The 26,015-nt window shown below is 45.2% G+C and overlaps 1 protein-coding gene across 2 annotated transcripts in view; it reads right to left on the bottom strand.

The window, feature by feature from the left end:
- The window catches only part of LOC120049917 (neuroepithelial cell-transforming gene 1 protein-like), a 32,249-nt gene that overhangs the window by 1,794 nt on the left and 4,440 nt on the right, over positions 1 to 26,015 (bottom strand). Inside the window, exons 2-9 of one of the 2 annotated variants that reach the window (XM_038996423.1) lie at positions 18,709 to 18,775; positions 14,322 to 14,384; positions 2,561 to 2,845; positions 1,772 to 1,834; positions 1,376 to 1,549; positions 929 to 1,186; positions 641 to 811; positions 88 to 274 (exon numbers count right to left, since the gene is read on the bottom strand). In XM_038996423.1, coding sequence (XP_038852351.1) covers positions 88 to 274; positions 641 to 811; positions 929 to 1,186; positions 1,376 to 1,549; positions 1,772 to 1,834; positions 2,561 to 2,845; positions 14,322 to 14,384; positions 18,709 to 18,775 — 1,268 coding nt within the window. Of the gene's footprint in view, positions 1 to 87; positions 275 to 640; positions 812 to 928; positions 1,187 to 1,375; positions 1,550 to 1,771; positions 1,835 to 2,560; positions 2,846 to 6,108; positions 6,346 to 14,321; positions 14,385 to 18,708; positions 18,776 to 26,015 lie in introns of those variants that run through there. The other variant, XM_038996424.1, reaches the window with a different exon arrangement.

Here is a 26,015-nt window from a genome sequence, read left to right as displayed (position 1 = left end):
CCATCAGTTTCAGTTACAGGCTTTAACCTCTAGATAGACATGGAAGATCATAGGGGAGGGGTCATAGATGAGGAGTCAGGGACTCACCTTTGTCGGAGTTACTGAATGCTCCTCTGAAGGAGCCACCCATTTTGACATCTCCATCCTGCAGGTCCTCCAGCACCAGGTCCTGTACCGGGATTGGCTGCCGGTACACCTGGAAACAGTGGTGCTCGTTCCGCGTCACAGACCGGGTCATCACCAACAGCTCTGTGAACAGGAACACATGCAGCTTCTGGAGGGAGGGAGGACAAAGGAAAGGAGATAAAAAAAAGAATATTAAAATCAGATCATTGCCAATGTTTTGTTTAATTTCAGGCATAGTTTTTCACATTCTCATCTGCCAACAGATTATTATTATTTTCCTGCAGATTTATCATTGGTAGAGATTCTCATGTGGTTATGTAATTCATGTGTTATTCGGTTCATTTCAAATGAAAAAGGTCCAAGTTTTGACCCCGACTGCCTTATTTGGGGGTGCAGAGCTCAAGTTTGTGCACGTGAGGGATAGAAGGAGCCAGGGAAGAATCATTGCTTTAGGTGGATTGGGGTGCGAGTGTGTGTATTTTAGCATTATAATGTGTGTGTGTTCTAAACTCACTGTTCCGCTCTTGTTGCGTAGCTCGCCGTGACACAACAGACTCTTGCACTGGTCGATGCGCGGGTCTCTTTGCCTGTCGTCCAGATACTCCAGCTTGTCTATGTAGTACTGGCTCTCTGACTCACCCTTCTTCATGTTGATGTCAGACAACACACCCTGGATGATGGTGATCTGGAGACACACACACACACACACACACTGTTATAGTCACAAACTGATAGGATACAATGATATATTTGATGTTTCAGAAAGCTGTATTCATAAGTGTTTGTGGGCGTCTCCACTCACCGCTAACTCCAGGTGGGGCGTGTCAGGGTGCTCGGGTGCCGTGTGTTTGAGGATCTCTTTGAGCAGGAGGGGGTATTTGAACAGGCGGGAGCGGGGGATGTCCAGGAAGCTCCACAGGTCCAGCTTCCTGCTGAAGGGAGACTCCAGGCAGCGCTGCAGGAAGTCCTGCACCCTCCGGTCCTGTTTCTTCTGGTCCAACAGGGCCTTGGCCGCCACCTGGTTACTGCAGTAGTCTCGGTATGCATTCAGCCCTGGCAACTGGTGGGGAGAGAGATGTACCGTTAGCACTTTGGCCATTCACTGCTAGATAAACATACAGATGTCATGTCATAAAGGGGCATCTTTATGACATCTTCAACTCGTTGGTCCCTGCTAGATAAACACTTACACAGGTAGAGAAAGATAGAGAGAGGCCAAAATTGAGTGGGCACAGGCCCTGGTACATACCCAGCTAACAACGATTTGTCCTATCTGTCCCACAGTGCCGTCGGGGCCGGTGGCTCTGGCCAGCTGGGCCAGCAGGTCCTCGTGGAGGGGGATGTAGGCATCCAGGTCCCCGAAGATATGGGTCAGCTCCTCTTCCGACATGATACTCAGCTTCAGCATGGGGTCGTGGTACGCCTGGAGGAGACAGAAAATAGAGCCAAGCAGTCATTCAACGGCTAACAGTTTATTTAGAAAGAGAGGGGGAGGCTAAGTATAGCTCTGGAGGAAAGGTTTTAGTCAGATAGAAATGGAATCTTTTCTTTTTATAGCTAATGGGTAGAGGAGAGCTGCCAACTAGTCAGATTTAATCTGTTTGCCTGGTATGTACTCTTGGAGGGTTTGAAATAAAGTACGAACCTTGCGTGCGAGCTGGAGGTCCTCAATCAGGTCCTGTTCTCCGCGAGTCAACTCAAATATGGCCTGAGGGGGAAGGAGATGAAAGACATATTTAAAACACCATGGAACAGGATGTCACGCCAAATGAAAACACAGTACATATTAAACCGCATCAAACTAAAGAGGACACCAAATTACTGAGTACATATTAAAGTAAGAGGACAAATCAATGCCAAATGAGTTGCCAAATTCTTGGGTCCCTTCTCTCTCTCTCAATTACTCTCGGTCTCTCTGTGTTGTTTATGGTTTGAGATTATTCTGACAGTTGGTTGAGAGGTCTGTCAGGCCAGGGGTACATTAGTGACGTTAGACACCAGCTCTGGAACAGACTGGTGACAGACTGGGCCCTGACCGCTTCTAACCCCACTTAGCTCACGCAGCACAAATACCGAGGGGGCTTTCAAAACAAACAGTCTGAACTCTTGTATGAGAATCAAACGAGAAGAACAGAGCGAAAGAGGGGAGAAGAGAGCAGGAAAAGCGCCCAGCCCTCTGGCTTTAATAACTCTGTCCCAGGCTAGGTTGAATACCGTGGCGTCTGGCTATGTGACCTGGAGCGCACTCAGTCATCTGGAGCACTTTAGCAGGGCCAGCCGAACTAGACACCAGGTATGTGGTTCAGTCTCTCACCTCACACTGTTCTAATCTAATCAAACCATCTATTGTTGCAGCCGAGTTCCCATTCTTTCTCTATTGGGATTTGTGTGAAGAGAGATTTGAGAAGTCTATGGTGACGGTGTTGACTCTCACCTCCTGTCTCTTGATCTCCTTGGTGGAGAAGGTGCCCTTCTGGTGGACGTCTAATGTCTCCGACCACAGCGTGCTGTTGCGTCTCTTGGGCGGCGTGGGCGCCGCCGCCTTACTGCATGGCTTCTGGGGCACGCCCGGCGTCTTGCCACCATTGCCATCGCCCCGGAAGGACATGGACTGGATGGTCTGGCCGAAGCGCCGGACGGCCCCATTCCTCACGGGGGAGATGAGGTTAGCCAGCGAGCTCACCCTGCCGAGAGGACGGACACGCTTGTTGCTGGGTTCCTGGAGTGAAGAGAGACGGGAGAAAACACAGATTAGGCTTCGGATCCTCAACTTCCTTTATCATTTACCATAAACCCAACCATCTGAATTCCAACTCTTTTAGCAGAAGCCTCACCAGGAAACAGCTAGAAGCTTCCCCATGACTGATATCACATGGCCCTCATGATGCCAGCCATGAATCCCTATTGATGACACTACCTCCACAAGGGACTTGGTCGGGAAACTGTTACTAGGGAGGAGGGGTTTGGCGCTGGGGTCAGGCCATAGAGACAGCGGGCAGGAAGAAGCAGCAGCCCCAGCAGCTGTTGCCTCCATCATGTGAGGACTGAGGAGCCCAGGGCAGGCTGGGGGAGCACAAAGACCCTCTTTCAGACTGCAGCCCAGAGGCGCCGACCAGAGAAGGGGCCTGGAGGCATGCCAGGAATGCACCCCTGCTCTCAGCTGTCCAACACACTCACACTACACACACTTACTCTGTCACACACACACAACACCTCAGCATTACGGCCTGACTACAGCAAACGGGCCGTGAGTCTGGGACTGTTCAGTCACTCAAACATGGGAAGACAAAAGGCCTCATCGTTTAACTCCCATCTCCCAGAGTTCAGTGAGGTATGGGACAGGACGGTACTGTGTTTGGACAGCCACAGTAAAACTGATGTGTGACTCTGGACGGAAGACCACCAGTGAGAGACAGAGGAACTAACAGGCATCGTCTTAAACAGGCACCAGAATAGTGGAAGTCTCAGTCTTTTTTAGGAGTCACAGGGGGGAGGTTGTGGGTGCGAGTTGGAACAGGCCCTGGAGCCCTCGTCGCGTGAGAGAAGCACCACACCTGTGCCAGGTAATCCCGCTTCACCCCCCTGTACTGAGCCCTGAGGCAGGGAGAGCGCAACACTCCCCTGCTAATGCACTGGCCCGCTGCCAACAGCAACAAACATCACACTGCAGATCTGAGGTAATGAATTCATAGACAGAGACCGCTTCAAAAACAACCATAAATATCATGCAATTAGACATGGTTTTGTGAATAAAAAATCTGTCTTATGAAATCTATGCTGCATGTCTATTGGAACCCCCAAGCTCTTAAACTCTCTGAGCCTTTTCCTGACTCAGGATGAATGGAGTTTTGCCTTGGCTCAGCGAAACAGAGAGCCATTCAAGCTCCTCCTGGCCCCAGAAGCAGACCACAGCTGCAGAACAGATCCACCCCAGAGTCTGGCGTGAAAGCCACAGTGGCTGCGGCCAGCTAGGGTCATGGTCCAAATGTGGTCGGGGTCTTTGACCAGGACCGCCAGACAGTCCAGGAACTTATCTAAACCACAGAGCCAATAAACCGAGAGGACCAACGCTGACCACATCCGAACCGCTCTGACGGTGGTCCAGAAATGGTGCGGTCAGAAAGGAATCCCAATCCTAAAACACAGGCCTGGTTTAAACCTCTTTAGACTTTATTTTAATGGGCCTCATTACTGAGTGGAGAGAGGACCATAACGGCCACACTGTGACCAACTAGTTCTGCTGTAAACCCCATTGGACAATGGAAACAGAGAGAGGATGAATTTGCTTTGGAAATCATGGGGTCTTTCAATGTAAACTTTGGAAACGTGTGTTGCCCATTGTGCCTTTCCTGTCATTTGGGGACCGGCCCTGGAATAACAAAGGCCACTAGTGCTGTTCTTTGTACGCCCACCCAGTGTTACTATCAGCTGGACACCGCAACATGCAGACTGATAGAAACTAGTCCTATTCCAGGCAGTTTGACTACAGGGAACTCCCTGGAATACTGTTCAGTCTCGCTCCCTTCAGGAAGCCAGACATATCCGGGGTTTGTGCTGCTGGACTGTATCGTTCTGTACCGTCTTTGGAACACCCACCACAACACAGATTGAGGGACCATGGGTACGCACTCAAATCTTCCCTAATGTCCTAAATTGGCCTCTGGTGATATTTTAATAACCCTCCCACACAATTCTCCTTCTACCTCGTTATCTCCAACCAAAGAGCCAAAGGCTCATCAACTAAATGGATCTACTTTTTCAGCCAGCCCCCACAAAAGCACCTTCCTGTGCCCCTGGCCTCCCTTTGATGTAACACCACATGTTAATCCCTGCTGGCTTGGCTGTCCCTCCCTGCTCCTGCAGCTCTCTCACTGATTACAGCATAGCTGATAGCAGGGCTCTGAGGGAGTGGAACACCACTGTTTACCCTGGATTCCAACAAAAGAGCTCATCAAAGAGTAACTGTGGAGTGACTTAGGTTTAAAAATGGGTGTCACAATCATGGACATCTGTTGAGAAATGCGACTACTCACTTCATTGAAGAACTCAACTTCTCCTTTTCTGATTTACTGACAATGTAGCCGCTGGCTTCCCCCTGAAACCCCTTCCGAAATCTAACCACAAAAACCTTGAATGGGGGAAGGAAGGAGACTAGAGAAGTGAGTAAGAAAGGCTGCTACTGACCAGTGGCTCTGTGTGAGTCAGAGAAGAAGAGGCACACCTGGGTTCTACCCCCCCTCCCTGTAATTGTGTGTGAGGAAAGCTCCCAGCCTGCTGTGTGAGCACTCACACCTGAGAGCCACTGCACTCACTGCCCCATGGCTCTGAGAAAAGGAGGGGGGATCCCAACTGGCAAACTAAAAATGTGCAATAATGTTGGCATTAAGTTCCAACTTCAAACCACATACATTCCAAGTTAGAATGTTATTGGAATTAAGAATTTGATGAGAAGTCGCAAGCATGGTGCTGATCTCGGTATGGCTATTTGTCCCCTGCTGTTACAGTGCTGATGAGGTACTACTCATCCCCCAGGGCTAGGATACATTACCTGTCTGGGCAGATAGATTCACACAAAAGCCAGCAAAGCTAAGGGGATGGATCGTTTTATGACCTCTGCTCAACAGGTTGAAGTTATCTTCAGTCCGACAGTATCATGGAACAAATATCTCTAAAAGTTTGAATTGAACAAGGTTCTGCCAGAGACTAAACACACCACACACACACCTTACTAAGGTGCAGTGTTCAGGTGAGATACGAAGTATGTGACAAATACGCTTGTGACGAAGCTGTTGTTTACGAAGCATGGGACAAATTGTTTGATTTGATAGCAGAAAGAACAGGGCAAGGTGCTGACTCAGTCAGATCTGATAAGAGATCAGTGGCTATCGCAGCAGAGAACAAGTTCCTATCCAACTGATACCAAATGACAAAGCCAGCAGAAAGAACATACTGGGAGAAGCAGTGATTGATCTAGTATCTCACCTCTGAGTCTTTGTTGCCTCGGTTCTGACAGTCTATAGCTTGTAGAGTCCGTTTGATAGGCACCAAGCTACCCAGTTCATCGTAAGCCACCATAGCGTTGAGTAAAAAATCCAACAAGGTTTCTGCAATATCCAGTGAGTCTTCATTAATCCATATGAAAGAGTTTTTAATTCTTCTAAATATCTTTCAGAGAGTAGAACAAATTCACTCCACACACTACCGCTCTCTCATTCTAAACTTTGGTCTGAGGTGGAGTTGGGGAGGGGGCGGTATAAATACTCCTTGGTAATGGGAGGAGCAAGCTCTCCGAACCCCTCCCACCGTTTAGGGGTGTTACTGTTGGAGGAATCAGACTCTTCTTGAAGGGCTATACAGGCGAAGAAGCCCGTGTGTGTGTGTGTGAATCACCAACAAAAAGCACACACACACACACAATAGTGCTAGGAGAATTCCATGTAGTGAGGTTTGCTGTTAAAGTGAATGGAAAAGTTACGCATCATGTGCATACAGTATTACAGATCAATGATCTCTAAAAGTTCAGGTTTGAACAAGGCAGTCATCTGCCAGAGACTAAACACACACCATGCTAAGGTACAGTGTCCAGTGGAGAGAGAGAGAGAATAGGGATATCTGCTGATTCACTCACAGATCTGATGAGAGATCTGTGGCTATCGCATCAGAGAACAAATTATAGTCCAACAATATGGGCAAATAATCTAATTGCAATTTTTGAACCCAATATTACGATTGCGATTTTACTTCTGATTTAAATCAAAACAGTAAGAATCATAGAAATAAAATGAGTGTTCCAATTCTATGGTTGGTGTTGTTTGTCATGACAACTAATGAAAAAGCCAGGTACAGTAGACGTTGTTGTGAAAGGGAAGGAACCCAAAGTGTTGGTCAGAGTTTCCCTGGAGACCCTTATTACATTTGAATGTTACATTCATGGCATAATATTTTTTTATATATAAAAAAAAATGCAGCCTCTTACAATATTGCAATTTCGATTCAAATTAGATTAATTGAGCAGCCCTAACTAAGAGAGAAACTTGCTTCATGTGTTTAAATGCTTTTTAAAACTAAAACAAAATAGAGAAATTCCTTCTGCGCTCATACTGATGAATCATGTCAAAAAGTAGGCTTAGATTAATTCTACTTCAGAAAATGAAGTCACTTCCTTGAAAACAGCAGTTGTACATTTCCATCTATAGAATCTAGTTCAAACACAACCTATAACTACAGTGAAACATCATGTAATAAATATCACATCTCATTGAGTGAGTAAATATGGAGCACTTCTTTGTCCCCTGGCTTTCTGGTGTGAAAGGTGTAAAGTGCATCAGTGTTTGTTGTCTGCATTAGCTAACGACAGAGAGCTGTTACCAGGCTCTGATCAGCAGGGGATGGGGAAGATCAATTAGAATATCAATAAGAGGGGCGCACTCACTCACCTCATTATATCACACACATACGCACGCACGGTCTGCACTAGACCCTGTGTATTGAGGGCAGAAGTGTAGTGTCTGGGGGTGGGGTGGATTTAAATGAAGGGTGTTTAGTTTGTTATTACCCAGAATGCTTGTAGATACTACAGACTTCCAGTCATTGCGCTAATCATCTTCCTTCAAACTGCACAGAGACATTAAAATGGTATCCACAAGTTCATCTAACTCCGGGGAAGTAGATGAAGAGCCTCACTGACAAAATCCTAAAGTATCCCTTTAAAAGGGGGCAATTACATCTGCACCCAGTTTAACAGTAGAAAGAAGTGAGAAACTAAACTCAGGTCATTCTGAAACAGAGTTTTAAAGTAAAAGACAAGCTTGCTTCCCTTTTCCTGCCAGACACATTCATGCGCCATTTGAATAAAAGTGAACTGAGATGTGATTAGAGACGTGAAAACACCCGTGGCAAGCTATTAAACCCTGCATATGTTGCTACATACCCATATAACTGCTGCGCAAATGGACTGCAGAATCCAAGGTGTTGACTGTGTGATGGACTGGATAATGTGCTGAGGTGCTATGTGGTAGAAGGGATGTAAAACCTTGCTAGTCATTTAGCCAGTCTGTCTTTGTGTGTGTAGCAAACAAATTAAACCAATGTGAAGGCTCGAATTCACCCTCCTGTGTCAATACTGAGGTGTGAAACAGGACATATGCAACTAAGCATGTGTGAGAGTGAGAAAGTGTGTGTGTGTGTGTGTGTGTGTGTGTGTGTGTGTGTGTGTGTATGTGTGTTTGGTGACAGAAGTGAGAGAGCCCAGACGGGTTATTGTTGCTAAACTACATGAGGACTGGCACCATGGTTGGGAATGTGGTCATCAGGACTGTTTACTCTGAGGTAAAACCGATCATGTTATACAGACCAAGAGGTCTCTGACAGTCTGGCATACATCACTCCACTCCACAAACTAACCCAACTAGTGGCGAGGATTCACACCCCCGGGCAAGGAATCAAATGGTAAATAACAGCCCAGGGGGAAAATCTCACTACATGTTGATTTGGGTGATGACTGGATTACTTGTGAAAAAGAGAGAGCAGTTTGCCAGAAGGGAGGATGGTGTGAATGATTATTCAGATAAGACTGAATAATAATATTTACTAAATGTCTGTTTGCTGGAATATGAACCAGGATACAGACCATCTGGAGGAGATGGACTATAAAACACACCACTGCCCCAGTGTACATTTTCAGTGCAGAAAGTCATGATTGATTGTATGCGAATGTCTGTGTATACAGGAAAAGAGTCTTTCTTTCGTGCAATCATCCAGACACAGGGAAGACAACGCGGTGCATCTCAGTGTTAGTCACTCCGTGTGGTGATACCGGAGGCTGAGCCACCCCTCTGTCTGGGCCATCACCCGTGGGTGGCCCGTGAACGCAACAAACACAAAATCGCTCAACCAGCCGGGCCCAAACACCCAGTCAGCTCCAATAAAAGGTCTGACAAACAAATGTGTATTCACATACACTTACTTAATACTACCCTCTCACACTTTACTATCCTCCCCACACACAGAGAGTCAGGGAGGAGTGAGTCACCTCAGCCATAGCGTTAGCCTCTATTCTTCTGCGGTACCTCCCTGCCAGGAACAAACAGAGCTCTGGGGCTTACAGTTCGGGCTGAACTGAACATGCCCTCCACATCAGCAGTACAGGAAAAGGCTAGTGTTTAATTAGAGCTCTGGGGAAGGCATACCAGCCAACACTTTCCAAGGGGACTAATTCACTCAACAAGTGGTGGAACCATTGCCCCCTGGTAGTGGGAGTTTGGTGCAGGAGTTCAGGTACAATAGATGGAATGAATCTGATATTAGTGGATTATTCCTCCCGATATACATTTGGTCTGTGAGTCCTTATTTGAGCAGACAGGAAGAGAATAGGCATACGGGTGTTCATATACTATAATGAATCACGGCTTAAGTGTGATCATATCAAGCCCAGGCACTGCCAGATTGAGTTGGCCAAGAGAAAGAAACAAAAATAGTTTCGTTTCTGATACACCAACTCATGTATTGCCCCATTTCTTACTATTTGGAATTTTCCTCCTTTGTCCTCTCTCCATTCTTCCCCACCTCTACCTGTTTCCCAATTTCCTGTGGTCTTCATTTCTCTCTGTCCCTCATTCCTCTGCCTTACCACCAATCAACCTATAACAACTAAAGTAGTCTGTCTCTTCAGCAGCTATTGGAGGGGCGATGAGGACAGGGCTTCTTATCCAGCAGTGCCCCACTAAAACCATCACAGAGCAGCCATTAAACACAATACCAGCGATAGACTTCACACCAGACAAACATCCCCTGCTACTCAATAGTTTACTTAAGTGAGTTTCACTCAGTGCACACAACCCGGACATCTCTGGTTGCTACCAAACAGTGTGGAGGTAACCAAGAACCACAGGTTTGTCATGACACTGATCAATGCCACATTCATAGAGAGCACACACAAAGCAAACATGCAGAAGAGAAAAAAAAGGGGTGGTCAAAGAAGCTTGGAAAGTTACAACTTGTGGCTTCAGGTTTTTCAAGGAACCCTGATTCCAGACAGGACTGGCAATACTCAATACAAGTGTGCAGCATTTACAGCAAACACCTTCTAGTCAGGTACTCAACCCCCTGAACTGTTTTTATTGTGGCAACATTTTGGTTCTCTGGGCGAGCGTGCAGGTGGCAGGTCAAACCTGGAAGGGTGAGGAGGAGGGGGGCAGAGAACTATAGAACAATAGAAGTAGCCTATTGTTCATAGGTTGTTTACCTGCCTCAACCCCCTCCACCTGGGCCAAAGAGCCAGACAGCAAAAGGGGGGGGGGGGGGTTGAAGGTGGATTTGGCGACATGTGCAGGGGATGGGAGCAGATCTGGTGCAACAGGTTTGCGAATAGGCCGAGACTGCGAATCCGTAGGTAACCGCCCCGTCCCCGCCTAGATCCCTTATCCCCAGAGCTGAAGATCCAAATCACGTTCTGCCCATGGGGGGGGGGGGGGGAATTTACGCACACATTTTTGTGGTACCCTCCCTGCACATTTCTCACTTTCACTCAAGTTTTACCGGTGAAACGTCCATGCGGCGTCTGCATGCCAACTATTGGATCTCAAATCAGTTTCATGAGGAGAAACATTTAGCTCTTCTGGAGTTACACAGCGTTGTTCTGAAGTAGCTTACAGTGTGGTTTACAATTATGGACAGTGGGAAAATGTTCAAGCAGATGGGTTAGCAAACTGTAGCGTGCCTGTGTTCAGTCAAAGCACATATTTAGCCTATTGGAGCACGTTGTTAAAGTCTGGCCACATGAGAGAAAAATGCAACAAGTCACACAATCATCCTGAAATCTCATAAGAAATGAGGTGGTGTTTTTTGTCTTATAGTAAAACTATAATACGCTATTATACTCAGTTATGTTATGTAGAATACCATCATGATGTGATCTTGTATGCAACATTGATTCAGCTTTGAGCTAACTATTAAAACGAGGACCATTCGCCAGAGTAGACTGTTCACCTAGCAGCCGAATGAGGTCATTTGACATTTTTGTCATTTAGCAGACGCTCTTATCGAGGGCGATTTACAACACCAATTAGGGTTAAGTGCCTTGCTCAAGGAGACAACGGCAGATTTTTCTAATCAGATTAATAATAGTACCCTGTTCAATTTGTCCCAAACCTCTATGACAGGCCACATTTCTAGTAAAACACATACGTTTGATGACAGAGGAGTTGTTCAGTGAATCATTCCTCTCTCCATCCTTGCCAAACTACGACTTCTATGAAATATCACTTGGCAAGTTCAATGTAACTAGTCCGTTCTTCCCCAGCGGAGCCCAATCTTGTTTTGATCGTGTTTAGTGTGAGTCAGTGAGTGGTTTGACCTCAGTCATACACTACAAGAGCCTTCAACCTTTGCTTAAATCACTGCACTGCAACTGTTTCTCCAAATGTAAAATGTAGAAGTTGCGCCAAACGTAAAACGTCTAAGTGTTTTGGACACCCTGGGTTTGTCCTACTGGAGCAGCTGCATCTGGGGTTGCACCGCTGCGGTCTCTCATTCTGAACGGTTAAGTTAAGAGTTAAAGCTTTGGCGATAGGGTTAAAACAAAAAAACAACTCACCGTATAGTGTAGAGAATCATTGTACCATTTAAACTGCTGTGAAATATATTTTTAATAACCGAAAATATTGTATTTTCTGCTGTTTGATGCTGGTGTACAAAACCGAAAATAAAAGACACAAAAATGAAACTCAAGAACGAGAAGCATATAAATAGTGCACATATACACTACCTCTTAAACTTGATTTCAGAATGACAGATGTAGAATTAACAAGGTTAACGTTTGGGATAGGGTTAAAACAAATAAAATGTAAAATGACTGTCTAGCACTGGGATTCAACACACGGCTTGTGGCTTACGCCCATCCACCATCTACATCCAAAATGCCCTAGCAGGGTTTTGAAGGCCTCTCCCGACGTCCTCGGGACACGGATGGACATCCCATTTCCAAGTGAATCTGGCTGCTAGATCTCAGTACACAGCATGGCTGTACTGAAGAATGGATGTACCTTGTGTTACAATAACTCTGATCGTGAAGTGGTCATTCTGACAGTCTAACAACTCCTTGTGTTGACAAATCACCAAGAACACAGTGGAAAAATAAGACTTTCATACTGTTGAATGACAGACAGGATTACATCTGTATCCACACTTCCATTCCACTATAGTCCATCCCATCATAATACCACGAGGAGACTGAAATCAGCTCGACCATGAAAGTGTTGGAACGCCAGGCAACGATCATGGAATGAAGCAACAGAGACAAGGCATGTCATAATCTGCACCATGGGGCACTCTGTTCACAACGTTGACATCAGCAAACTACTCGCACCCACACAACGCCAAATATGTGGTCTGCGGTTGTGAGGCCGGTTGGACTTTCTAACAAATTCTCTAAAATGACATTGGAGTCGGCTTATGATAGAGAACTTAACATTCAATTCTATGGCAACAGCTCTGGTGGACATTCCTGCAGTCAGCATGCCAATTACACGCTCCCTCAAAAATATTTGGCATTGTGTTGTGACACAACACTGCACATTTTAGAGTGGCCTTCTATTGTCCCCAACACAGGGTGCACCTGTGTAACATCATGCTGTTTAATCAGCTTCTTGATATGCCACAGCTGTCAGGTGGATGGATTATCTTGGTAAAGGAGAAATGTTCACTAACAGGGATGTAAACACATTTGAGTGTAAAATTTGAAAGAAATGCGCTTTTGTGCGTATGGAACATTTCTGGGATCTTTTTATTTCAGCTCATGAAACATGTTCAGTTCAGATAGCTGACAGCTAATCTAATTAGCGGACACAAGCTAATTGACTGACTATCAGTGACTGACATAAGAGAAACTGCTGATGCACAACCACATTTTGAAAATCGCACCTTGTGCATTCTAGTATTTTAACTCTAGAAAGTAAGTCGAGACCCCGACAGAGTTCCCTGGTATAATAGACAAATATAGACCAGCCTATAATCCACCTCAAAATGTCAAACACACGATGCTACAGGACAATAACAAGTATTTGTATAGAGACTACCAGTGAAATGGCTCAAATCTGATTGAGCATAATGATGTGGGGCTGTTTAGAAATTGTGATGGTGCAAATCTTTTTAATGCACTACTATCAACAGTCTAATCAGGCCACCCTCAGCTTTCAAGTCATTTCTGACCCAAACATTTTACTGAAGTAATTAGAAGCGATCAAAAAACACAAGATTAGGCTCCGCTGGGTAGGAACGGACTAATGTCCTCCATGTTGTCATCAAGTAAAAAAGTGTTCACTGGAAATGTGGCCTGTCATAGTGGTTTGTGAGAAATTTAACAGGGTACTATTAATCATCTGATTTCTCAGAAGAGTGCTTGTTATGTTTTGAGTGTGATCATTATACCCTGATGAAGACAGTTTGTCTGTCCAAACATTGGTTATTCAATAATTGCGTCGGAGCTCCTAGAGTGGGCGGCTCTCTTTTTCTTTACCAAGTGTTCTACTCCGCTAGCCAGCACCTCGCCTAAACAGGTATGTTTTTCTTTCTTTCGCCTCCAGATTGAGTGTGATAATGAAACCTATGTGGAAACAGGGCATCGCTAAGAAAATCATCCCACGTTGGAATACTGGTGACAGGCCTAGGGTGTGTCAGAAACACCAATAGACAATAGACCCACATTACAAGGATGTTTTCCAACCAACGAGTTCTGATCGTCAATTTACTAAAAACAAGAATCTTAGTAACTACAGTAGATTTGGTGATGGAATTCCCCGAACATGAGTTGATGAGTGTTGTGGTGGTTGCTGTAAACAAACATGGTCCTTATCTGGATGGTTTGAAGTGATATGCTCATGTATCACAAACAAACAGGACGGGGCTAGACTTTTGATAGCCTATAGACCTAGCTTCTTCAGACCTCAGCCAAAGATATACAGAGGTCAGGAAACTGTCCTCCATGTTGGCACCAAATGATCCATTGCAATGACATTCTATGTCTAGATTGCAATTTCCCGTACATTCATGAATGTCAACAACTCTTGGGGACAACAACAGTTTACAGAACTGTGTGCGTCACCTTGACAAACTGCAGGTTCAGGGTATCTATGCGGGTTCAGGGTATCTATATTGTGAACTCAGATCAGTGTTATGGGACGGTTCATTGTGTGTTTTACCTTGAAGTCAAAGCTGCACAGGCTGACTGCATCAGAGTCATCCTTCTCGCTGAGCTTCCGCTTCTGGGGACAGATGGAAATGAGATTATGTCATTATTATAAAATGTAGACAGATAAACTTACCAATATCTATACACAGGTAGACACCAATACCCCTACAGATACTCTTAGGCAGATACCCAAATAGCTACACACAGACACTCATGCGTGTGTGAAACCTTTATTTAACTAGGCAAATCAGTTAAGAACAAAATCTTATTTACAATGACACCCTATCCCGGCCAAACCTGGACGACACTGAGCCAATTGTGCGCCGCCCTATGGGACTCCCAATCACAGCCGGATGTACAGCCTGGATTCGAACCAGGGACTGTAGTGATGCCTCTTGCACTGAGATGCAGTGCCTTAGACCACTGCGCCACTTGGGAGCCCAAGTCTCTCCAATTCACACAAAACAACTACATCTCGTCTGGACTCCTGCTGCTCTCTGATGTCAGAAATAGTTCAACAAGAATAGACAACCACCACCACTCTGCCCCATTACCCTGTCCCATCCTGGTCTCACTGGTTTGAGAATAGCCCCAGTGAAGAGAAGAACTGCCCCATTGCTAAGCCCTATTACCCCAGGGACAATGTTCACCCCTGGAGGTTCCAAGAGCACGTGGACACCTGGGGAGAAGACCAGCTGGCAGGTGAGATGAGGTCTGGCCCGGAGTTTGTGTGTATGCGACTAGGGTTGTAAACGCTGGAGGAGCGCTGGCATCGCCTGACTGCCGGGGCTCTTAGGGCGCTGTCATTAGGGCACATTAACCACGGAGGGAGTAGAGGGCCATCACAGGGTATTTAGGAAGCCGAGAAGTGACCACCGGTGTGCAGGGTGACAGACCAGACAGGCTAGGACAGTATGTTGAGGTAGTTGTTTGTTATGAATAGTTGGTTTTGAAGGGGGTAAATGGCCATTTCTTCCTCAAACCTGTTAGCTTTCCTACAGTAAAGAGAACACATCGTGCAATATCTGATCACACAAGGTGAGAAAATGTGAATTTGCATGGTTCGTAAATTACAAGGGGACACAAGGGGCCTATATATGCAATGCTCCAGATGAGAGAACAAGGCTAGATGATTAGCTAGCCTACTAAGGGGAGTGAACAGTGCTTTGGCTAAGAGAGAGTTGTGCAACACTACAGTACAGCTCCTAAATCAAGGGATTCTCATTGAGTGCTACAGCTGTTGGATACAGTAGTTTCGCACAGTCGTTTTTTTTTAAAGGTAGACTAATTGAGGCAGTTAGGACCTTTTCTGAAGCTAATGAGGGAAGTGGGATAATGGATCAATCAATTAAACTCTTGTTTATAGTAGAGCTGACGGTAAAAGGAGAGGCTGAAACTGGCAATCTGATCAAAAGGCTACAGTGCAGCCATTCATCAACTAGCTATAAAAAAAAAAAAAGGCTCATTAGCCAATAGCTTTAGACTAGTCTTTAATCAGCTGGTGACTGAACGACTCATCATTAAGCTGATCCCCATTCGAAAGGAATTCAAGTGATTGACCAGAGAAAACTCCTTTTAAATGTCTTGTTATTATCATCAGAGGGCTTAACTGCATAGTGCTAGGCTAGCTTTCAAAATAACGATGGGTTTCGGGTCAGTTTTTTGATGAAATCATCAAAAGGGTGGGCCAGGTTAGATGGAAAGTTTACACTGGACTAGAGGCATAATGTAGAAGTTCCTCAGCTCATTTTATTTTACTAGGCAAGTCAGTTAAGAACAAATTCGTATTTTCAATGACGGCCTAGGAACAGTGGGTTAACTGCCTTGTTCAGGGGCAGAAAGACAGATTTTTACCTTGTCACCTCAGGGATTCGATCTTGCAACCTTTCGGTTACTAGTCAAACGCTCTAACCACTAGGCTACCTGCCGCCCCAACCTAGAACCTAACGCCGATGCAATGCAAGTCTGGGCTAGAGGGGTCTTCTCTTCAGAGCCTCCCCCAGACAACGGGGCTTGTTTGAGGGCAGTTTGCTGAGTCTATGTTGACTGCTGTTGCCCATGCAAATGATACAGTTTTACATTACCATGACATCACGGGCTAGGCTAAACTGAACTTTTAAACAAACCCAGCGTAGGCCTGAGAAAAAAGGGCATTAATGTCATGTGGGATTAGCTATAAAGAACTAGGTGATATTTGTTAAGCATGTTCTGCTTGATACAGTGAGAGAAGGAGAGAGTGGTAGAGGGAGGATGGGGAGAAGTGTAGAAAGGGCAGAGTGGGGGTTGGGACTGAGGCAACAGTGGACTTCTTTATTCTCACACACACACACAACCCTGGCCTATTATTGTGCTGGCCTGTTTGTGTGCGTCATGTGATAATGGCACCATAAAACCATGACCTGGTCAGCAGCCAGAATACACAACCTGGCTGGCTCTATGTAATTACCAGCACAAAGCAAAGTATGAGGTAGGTAGGCCTAGAAAAAGGTGGGGGCAGTGGGGTTGACACCGTGTTAAGGAATGCCATGGACTCTCAAGAGATTCTAGAACAGAGATTATGATAATCAGTGGTCATATACTTAGTACCCCACCTCAGTCTTTTGGTATGTGCTGGGTAGGTTAATGTTGATGTCATTGAATTAGGGCGCTTGCGCTTACACACAGGGACACGCATACAGGCACATCAAAATACAAATCTCAATTCCTATGCACATACACACCTCTTTGAAGTGGGAATGTTTGCATGGAAAGCGATGCTGACTGACATTCTGGCTGTCTGAACACGTCGCTGGGAGAGACAGAAAAGCTACCATCTTTCCTATTAATTACCTGCCTACATTCATACAACAGCAGTTGGGTTTGATCGGCTGTTTTTTTTTGCAGAGCTGGAAACCTAAATCACATTCTCAACATTACAGAACTGCCCTGAGGCCTTGCTAATGTAGTCTGAGATAATATGAAACACACTACAGCCCCCCGCCCCCCACCTAAACAGTACTATGCCCGCCCCAGCCTCCAGAAAGTCCCCTACCTACCCCCATCAAAGCACAGGATCCTCCTAACCTTATTCAAGTTTCAAGGTAGAGATAAGAGGGGATGGGAGACAAAGGAGAAGAAAGGAGCCCACAGTTTCTTGTCTGTCTATACTTCTCTCTCTCTGGGTAGATTTATAAAGGGGCGATAATAGTGGAGTCGTTGGGGGGGAGGGGGGGGGGGGCCTAGGTAACAAGCGCCGTATGCTTGTAGTGGTTGAGCTAAGCGTGCCAGTTAAAGAACATTTGTGGAATCAAAGGCAACGTTTGGCACGAGATGAAGAGCCTCTGTCCTCCTCTCCTCTATCCCTCCCTCCTTCTTTTCATCTCCTCCTCTCCCCGACTCAGTTGAACGATGGATAGGGTTTCAGCTGGGGTTCACTCATAAACCCTGGAATAGTCCAGGCCTTGTCGTTCAGTTCCTTTCTCTAATCTCAACTCTGTTTCCAATCAGCGATCGTATTTAGGTCTATGTTTTACTGTAAACAGCAGGCCGGCCAATCTAAGGGGAACAATAGCTATGTTGATTCCATTATGTTGAAGGGGAAATAGAAACAGGAAGATTTTTCTTGTTTGTTCACTGTTGGATCACTGGGTAGTGTGGGGAGTCTGTCCTGTGCCCGGCATCAGCTGTGAGGGTGTCATGCAATTAAAACGTTTCTGAATGGAGGATCAGATGGACCTGCAGAGGGCTTACGTCACCTCTCACTCAGAGGTGATTGCGAGTTGCCTAAACAAACTGCACTGGCATGCATACATAGTTATCATCCGTTTACAGGGTTTCTGATGCTGCATGAGCGATTCAAGGTTTAGTTCGAATGCCTTTATGTTTGGCGATCAAGGTTATCATGAACTATGCAGATTCCAGATGAGTAATCTGTGTGTAATAGTGACAGCATCATCCACTATGGAGTAATGGACTATGTTCTGAATACCGACACACAGGTGATGCCAGATGCATCCAAGATGCAGTCCAAACCTCCTCTCAAAACCTTAAGACCAAAGTGGATCAGTCATTTGTCATTATTGTTTACTACTAAAATTACTTTTTCCTAAACTTAAGTGCACAGAGTCAGTATCTGTGGTCCAAGTCAGAGGAACTTCACAGCTTTGAGAATGAACAGGTCCATTTGCTTCCGTGCCTGTTGAAAAACACCAAGGCCAGATTTGAAGCCAAAACAGACAGTTATGACAGAGTTATAACAGGGACAGGCACTCTCTGTCCGCACAAACAGGCCGGATAGCCATAATCGTCCAAAACAATGCCAGGACAAAATGGGGAGGATAGTGGAATGAGCCGAGGTACCGGTCCTGTGAGGGAACAGTGAGACACAGAAACAAAAGCTGGATGGAGGCTGTACTCACCAGACTGAAGTCCCATTGAGGTCCAGGGGTGAGGAAGGTGAAGGAGCTCCCTCTTCTCAGTCCAGGCCTACAAGACGAAGATGGAAAAAAAGAGCAGGAAATGATTGCTTGATCAACAAGTACAACATGAATAACACCATACCCTACACCCTAATTCAAAAAGGTGACACTACTAAGACCTTTACATCTCAGGGCACGAGATGACATAACACACCACCACAACTCCACCAGGTAACAACCACACAATACCACAATGTCCAATGCTGCATGCAAGAACGCAAGCTCACCCGTGCCTTGTGAACGCTCAATCATGGTAGTGCAGGAAGTGCCTCAAACACAATTACTCCTTCAGTCATTCAGTGCCTTCCCCAAAGACCCATTCAGACAGAGAGCCATGCTCAGGTGCCAACGTATACGTCTGTGGCACACGGTGTATGAGAGTATTGGCTCTGGTACATACCACAGCTTGCTGTAGCCATAGCGATGTCCGTGTCGCTGCATCCTCAGACGGCCAGCTAGGATAGACACGCAGCAGAGTAGACCCAGTCAGAGAACTGTCCTTCACCCCTCACTCTCTGTGCAGCACCCACAGGGTTACCAGGTCTCCAAGATGTCCTCATAATACTCTTCTCTCTATCTATAGGAGACAGCCTAGCCCTCTCACGTGTAGGAGGACCCTACCCACCCCTTTCCTAATTGGGGGAAGGAAGCAACTGTTGCCTCCTGTCGGAGGTTTGTTTGCTGAGCGCCTAAGCGGGGAGTGCTTTTTAGGAAACACAGATGATGCCGGCCCACTGCTCCATTCTGGTCACCCCCAACCTCATGTAACACCTCAAATACAATACTCACCCTTATCAGGTTCTCAATGATTAAACATCAGGTTATATTCGATCATTGACAATAACCTGACGAGGGCGAGAACTGACCGTGGTCTTCAGGAAACAGCAAAAGGGAGCACCCCCCTATCCACATCAACAGGACAGCAGTGGAGAAGGTGGAAAGTTAAGTTCCTCGGTGTACATATCACCGACAAACTGAAAATGGTTTTCTTCACAGACAGTGTGAAGAATGCGCAACAGCACCTCTTCAACCTCAGGAGGCTGAAAAAAATGTGGCTTGTCACCAAAAACCCTCACTAACTTTTACAGATGCACAATTGAGAGCATCCTGTCGGGCTGTATCGCCGCCTGGTACGGCAACTGCACCGCCCACAACCGCAGGGCTCTCCAGAGGGTGGTGCGGTCTGTACAACGCATCACCGGAGGCAAACTACCTGCCCTCCAGGACACCTACAGCAACCGATGTCACAGGAAGGCCAAAAGGATCATCAAGGACAATAACCACCCGAGCCACTGCATGTGTATTAGGTTGTCGTTGTGGAATTGTTAGATATTACCTGTTAAATACTGCTGCACTGTTGGATCTAGAAGCACAAGCATTACACTACACTCGCAATAACATCTGCTAACCATTTCTATTATGGCCGTCACACGCTGATAACAACCCACATAAGTGATGAAGCCAAATTTGACGGCTTTCAAAAGACCAGTTTCCACATGGTTTGGGTTTGAGTTAATGTCAAGGTGTTACTTTGATATCTTCTGAAACCGTCAACAATATGTTCCAATATAAACCAGATCATATCTGAAAACAGATTAGCGATAATGGAGTTAATATATTGAGAGACCTCAAAGGAAATCAACCTCTACAATCCTGACATTCTTTCCTCGATTCCTCTGAACCACTTGTCTCTAGCATGTGTTCCTGTTGTACTGCTGTTACTGGGCCAAGTCATTCCAGTGATTCCATTGGCCTGCCTGCCTCGTTGCTACAGGTGGCATTGTGCAGTGACACAGCATTTGTCTATAGTGAAGGGCAGACTGCACTGACCACAGCTGTAGTGTCACTCCACCGCTTCCTATGTGGTCTGCACTCTGGTCTGAATCAGTACGACTAGTAGTGGAGGCCTATAGGACAGTGGAGGAATTCCCTAAGTGTGAGTGAGTGAGAGAAAGAGAGAGAGAGCGAGAGAAAGAGAGCCCGAGTGTGAGAGAGAGAGCCCGAGTGTGAGAGAGAGAGTGCGAGAGCGAAGAACATAGGGAGTTCAGACAAGTCAAACAGGAAGAAAAATACAGGACTAAAGGTGGAAAGTATATTATAGGGAATAAGGGCAAGAATAAAGAGAGGGATGGGAGAGCAAAGTAAATAAGAAAAGAAAAAACAATTAAGGAAAGCTTTGACTATGTACAGACTCAGTGAGCATAGCTTTGCTATTGAGAGAGGCCGCTGTAGGCAGACCTGGCTCTCAGGACAAGACAGGCTATGGGCACACCGCCCACAAAATGAGGTGGAAACTGAGCTGCACTTCCTAACCTCCTACCAACTATAGAGACACATATTTCCCCCCAGATTACACAGACCCACAAAGAATTCGAAAACAAATCCAATTTTGATAAACTCCCATCTCTATTGGGTGAAATATCACAGGTGTGCCATCACAGCAGCAAGATGTGTGACCTGTTGCCACACGGGCAAGCAGTGAATACAAACACCATTGTAAATACAACCAATATTTATGTTTATTTATTTGCACATCGTTACAACACCGTATATAGCCATAATATGACATTTGAAATGTCTCTATTCCTTTGGAACTTTTATGAGCGTAATGTTCATTATTTGTTCACTTTACTTGTGTTTATTATCTATTTCACTTGCTTTGGCAATGTAAACATATGTTTACCATGCCAATAAATCCCTTTGAATTGAGCGATAGAGAGACCTGGGCAGAAGAGAGAATTGTGTCTGTGTGGCACTGGCGGTGTCAAAGGTCACTACAGGTGGTCAGCAGACACCACACTCCTCCACCATTTTACATCATGAGGACTGTGGTCAGTGACAGTCATGGCAGAGACCATACAGCCATTGTGAGCGACAGACCTACGGCAAGCAGTGCTGCTCCTACATGAGTCAAGCAGTAAAAGAGAATCACTTTCTACAGAACCACAGCCTGATCTGGATGATCGGTTTGACTCAATATTCAACGGGACGCACCATAACGTGGGGAAAAGGAGGGAGAGTTCAGTTACTGGATCTGCTGTGGCTTGGAGGTGAGGAGGAGGAGGGTTACGACGACTCAAGGAGAACGCCCCAGGGTGTGTGTATTAATGTGTACATTATTCCAAATCTCATTAAATATGACAATGCGCCAGGATGTGAAACAAATCTGAAGAGACACCAGTAATAAGTAGCCTACTTGATCTATCAACAGTTTGCTATGAGAACGTCTCTGTTCAGTAAGACATTCCTGTCCAATAGACATCCTAGTGAGATCTGGCAGCCTACGAGCTCATAAAGTGAGGTGAAGCTTTATGTTATTCTATGTTCTGGGAACCGGTGTGTTCCGTAGACACCAGGAACACTGAGGTATGTGAGAGATGTATGAAGCGATGCTGCGACAACCTGGGTGGTTCACTGGTGTCTGCCTGGTGGTGGTGTCTGAGGAATGCAACCGGGCTTCATAGGAACACCAGAATATCACAGTAGTTCCCTCAGGAGAAGCCAAGGGACGGCCCGAGCAGGGCTATTTCTCAGACAGTGGTCAAAACATGCAGGGAATGGAGGCCTGAACCACGGGGTGTGTGTACAACAACACACATATCCCAATCACGGCCGGTTGTGATACAGCCTGGATTCGATCCAGGGTGTCTGTAGCGACGCCTCAAGCACTGAGATGCAGAGCCTTAGACCGTTGGGCCACTCGGGAGCCTGGGTCATTCAAATGAAGAAACATCCCAATGACAAAACAAATGATTATTTTAGACATGATTTCATTTTATCTGACCTTACCTGTGTGGACCGGATGTTTACAGATGCTGACCTGCTTAAAAACAGAGATAGCCTAGCAATGTGGTGCACTTGATAGACTTCTCTATCATAAATACCCCTCTGACTGTGCATGCCTGAAGGTAATTTACTCTGAACTCTTTACCTGGGGCAAGAGACAGTTTTTCCCCAGGTGAAGTAAACTCATGAGAAATACTGGAGGAGTGGAGGTTGGGGGAGTGGGAGGTGGGGTGGTTGGAATCAGTTTTACATATACTAACCTGGCAAACAAATGCAGGGTCTAGTATGATGCCTTTCCACTGACTCACAGCACATACAGCTCTCACACACTGGCACAGTGAGAGTGGCCTTTGCCCCCGGGCTGACTGCTATGAAGTGAATACGAAGTGACATCAATCACGTATGCATAAAAAGGCCCCATGCAACAGCACAATGGCTGGTATCAGCTTTCTAAACAGCTCATTGTGGGGGAAATGTGACATTGGATACAGGTGAATGCTATTGTTAAAGGGTCTAAAAACTATAGATGGTTTTACAATCTAGGTTTGTATGACATTATAGAGTTAGTTACTGACCATTCTGCTCCAGTCAGTAATTCAGAACATTACTGACCATTCTGCTCCCACGACACCTGTCCATTGTAAATAGGGGACAAAGGTCGGTCCCTGGGGCTTGTGATTGGACGTCACAGGCAGGGGTATGATTCTTACTCAGAGGTAGACCTATCTGTTACACACTTCTGTGGGTGAATAACACCCGAATAGGCTGGAAGCAAGTAACAGTCAGAAAATGTTGACATAATTGAGGCTGAAGGACAGCGAATAACGATTGAGACAGGAACACGCAGCTCAATAATCACAAAGGTAACATTCAACCACACACCTATTACCTAGTAGTCCAAAATCCACTGAGCAACACTCTCCTTGTTTTCCTGCAGGGTTGGCTATTAGGGTCATATTTATAGTCACAGTTTTCCATGTTTTCCCAACAGTGGACAGGGGCCTTTTGGCACAAAGCATGGAAAGCCTACCAGTGTGCCACTTGCCAACATAAACTTTCTCAGCACTGATCACCCCAAAATAAAAATTGACTTTTGGCTCTATCAGTCTGCTGTCTGTCTGAAATGATAAAAGTCTTATTTAAAAACCTGGGGAAATTCACGAAGACTATTTTTGTCATAAAGCGTATACTCAAAACAGGAAAGGTTAAAAAAGTATAAACAAATCAAGTATTTTCTTCCTTCCAAGATGTGGAACAGTAGAGGTTGGACTCAGAAGGGAACACTATCTTTATGAGAGTTTGAACAAGAAGTGCAAAGTCCCTTCATGAGACATCATATGCTGTTCTGTAGGCCAGGGAGATATGCAGAATTCTGTAAAAATATCTGTGTATAATGTAAAACACCAAATAATGCATGCAGAGCAGAATTAGGCAGATACCCGCTAATGATCAAAATCCAGAAAAGAGCCGACCAATTCGACAACCACCTAAATGGAAATAGATGTCCCAAACCTTTCATAACAAAGCCATCACCTACAGAGAGATGAACCTAGAGAAGAGTCCCCTAAGCAAGCTGGTCCCAGGGCTCTGTTCACAAACACAAACAGACCCCACAAAGCAACAGAGTTAGACCCAACCAAATCACGAGAAAACAAAGCGATTATTATTTGACACATTGGAAACTACTAACAAAAAAACTGAGCAAACTAGATGCTATTGGGCCCTAAACAGAGAGTACACAGTGGCAGAATACCTGACCACTGTGACTGACCCTAAATTAAGGAAAGCTTTGACAGACTCAGAGAGCATAGCCTTGCTATTGAGAGGCCGCCGTAGGCAGACCTGGCTCTCAAGAGAAGACAGGCCGCCGTAGGCAGACCTAGCTCTCAAGAGAAAACAGGCTATGTGCACACTGCCCACAAAAATGATGTGGAAACTGAGCTGCACTTCCTAACCTCCTGCCAAACGTATGACCATATTAGAGACACATATTTCCCTCAGATTACACAGGCACACAGAGAATTTGAAAACAAATCCAATTTTGATAAACTCCCATGTCTTATCTATTGGGTGAAATAGCACAGTGTGCCATCACAGCAGGAATATCTGTGACCTGTTGCGACAAGAAAAGGGCAACCAGTGAAGAACAAACACCATTGTAAATACAACCCATATTTATGTTTATTATTTTCCCTTCTGTACTTTAACTATTTGCCCAGCATTAAAACACTATATACAGCCATAGTATGACATTTTAAATGTCTCTATTCCTTTGGAACTTCTGAGAGTATCGTTTACGGTTTATTATCTATTTCACTTGCTTTGGCAATGTCAACATACGTTTCCCTTGCCAATAAAGCCCTTTGAATTTAATTGATAGGAAAAGTCTAAACGGTATACCTGGGACGTCCCAACTCTGACAAAAACTGTCATACTGGCTTTTACCCCCAGACCATCAGGCTGCTCAACAGCCACTAGGCAGCTAGCTACCTGCTACCCCTGTCCCCCGGACTTCCTTCCCCTTTATGGATATTCTACCCCCAATGGACATTTATCATTGCTGCAGTGTAAATATGTAAAGTATATAGTATTCTTTTTTATATTACTGTTTCATTTACTCTTACCCTTCCCCCTCAGTTGTACATGTGTATATATTATTATATCATCATCTTTATTTTGTCTCAACTCTATTATTTGTATTTATTTTTTATTTGACCTGCACTGTTGGAGCACGGCACATTAGATTTTCACTGTACCCTGCAATTAAATCTGCGTCCCTATACATGTGACTAATAAACTCCATGTATCTATCATCCATCAAACGCCCACACCAACTGTTATTCATGGATCCTTGATTAATTTGTTGGTATTTACTGCCACCTTGTGGTCAACTAGGGTGCATTACAGTATTGCAGCAAACTGTCCGTAGGACACAATTACTTGCAGTACTAGCTATCTGTAGCCGACTGTCTGTGTAAAAGTTCACAATTATGGCATGTGCTGACGCAAATGGATGATTAGGTCCTGACGGGAACATGCAAAAGTAACCAGCTAAAACAGTTTTCCAAGGACTTGGAATATGCAACCAGCACTCCATTCTAGCTGCAATATAAGTTTGTTTGCTTGTTAACAGGCTTTAAGAAGTATAGCCAAAATAACTAGCAAGGTAGCGATGTACCTAATAATATATTCTTTAAAATGATCTAGCTAACTGTGACATAGCTACACAGCTAACAAACTTTAGGAGAACATTCACTTAAGAGTCTCATTAAGTCATTAGCGAAACGTTTTCATAGGAATATTCCAATGATGTGTGAAACAGAATTTACCCAGAACGTGGTTACCATGTTCTCCGAATGTTCAATATTGATGTTCAAGACAAGTTTCATTGGAACATTGCACAAATATTAGGAGAATATAGAGGGTTAGGAGAATATTACATCAACGTTACACAGAAAATG

Source organism: Salvelinus namaycush, chromosome 6 (genome assembly GCF_016432855.1).
Source record: "Salvelinus namaycush isolate Seneca chromosome 6, SaNama_1.0, whole genome shotgun sequence".
Classification (NCBI taxonomy): domain Eukaryota; kingdom Metazoa; phylum Chordata; class Actinopteri; order Salmoniformes; family Salmonidae; genus Salvelinus; species Salvelinus namaycush.
Note: the sequence above shows the minus strand (reverse complement) of the source record. Positions and strands in the feature narration are given on the sequence as shown.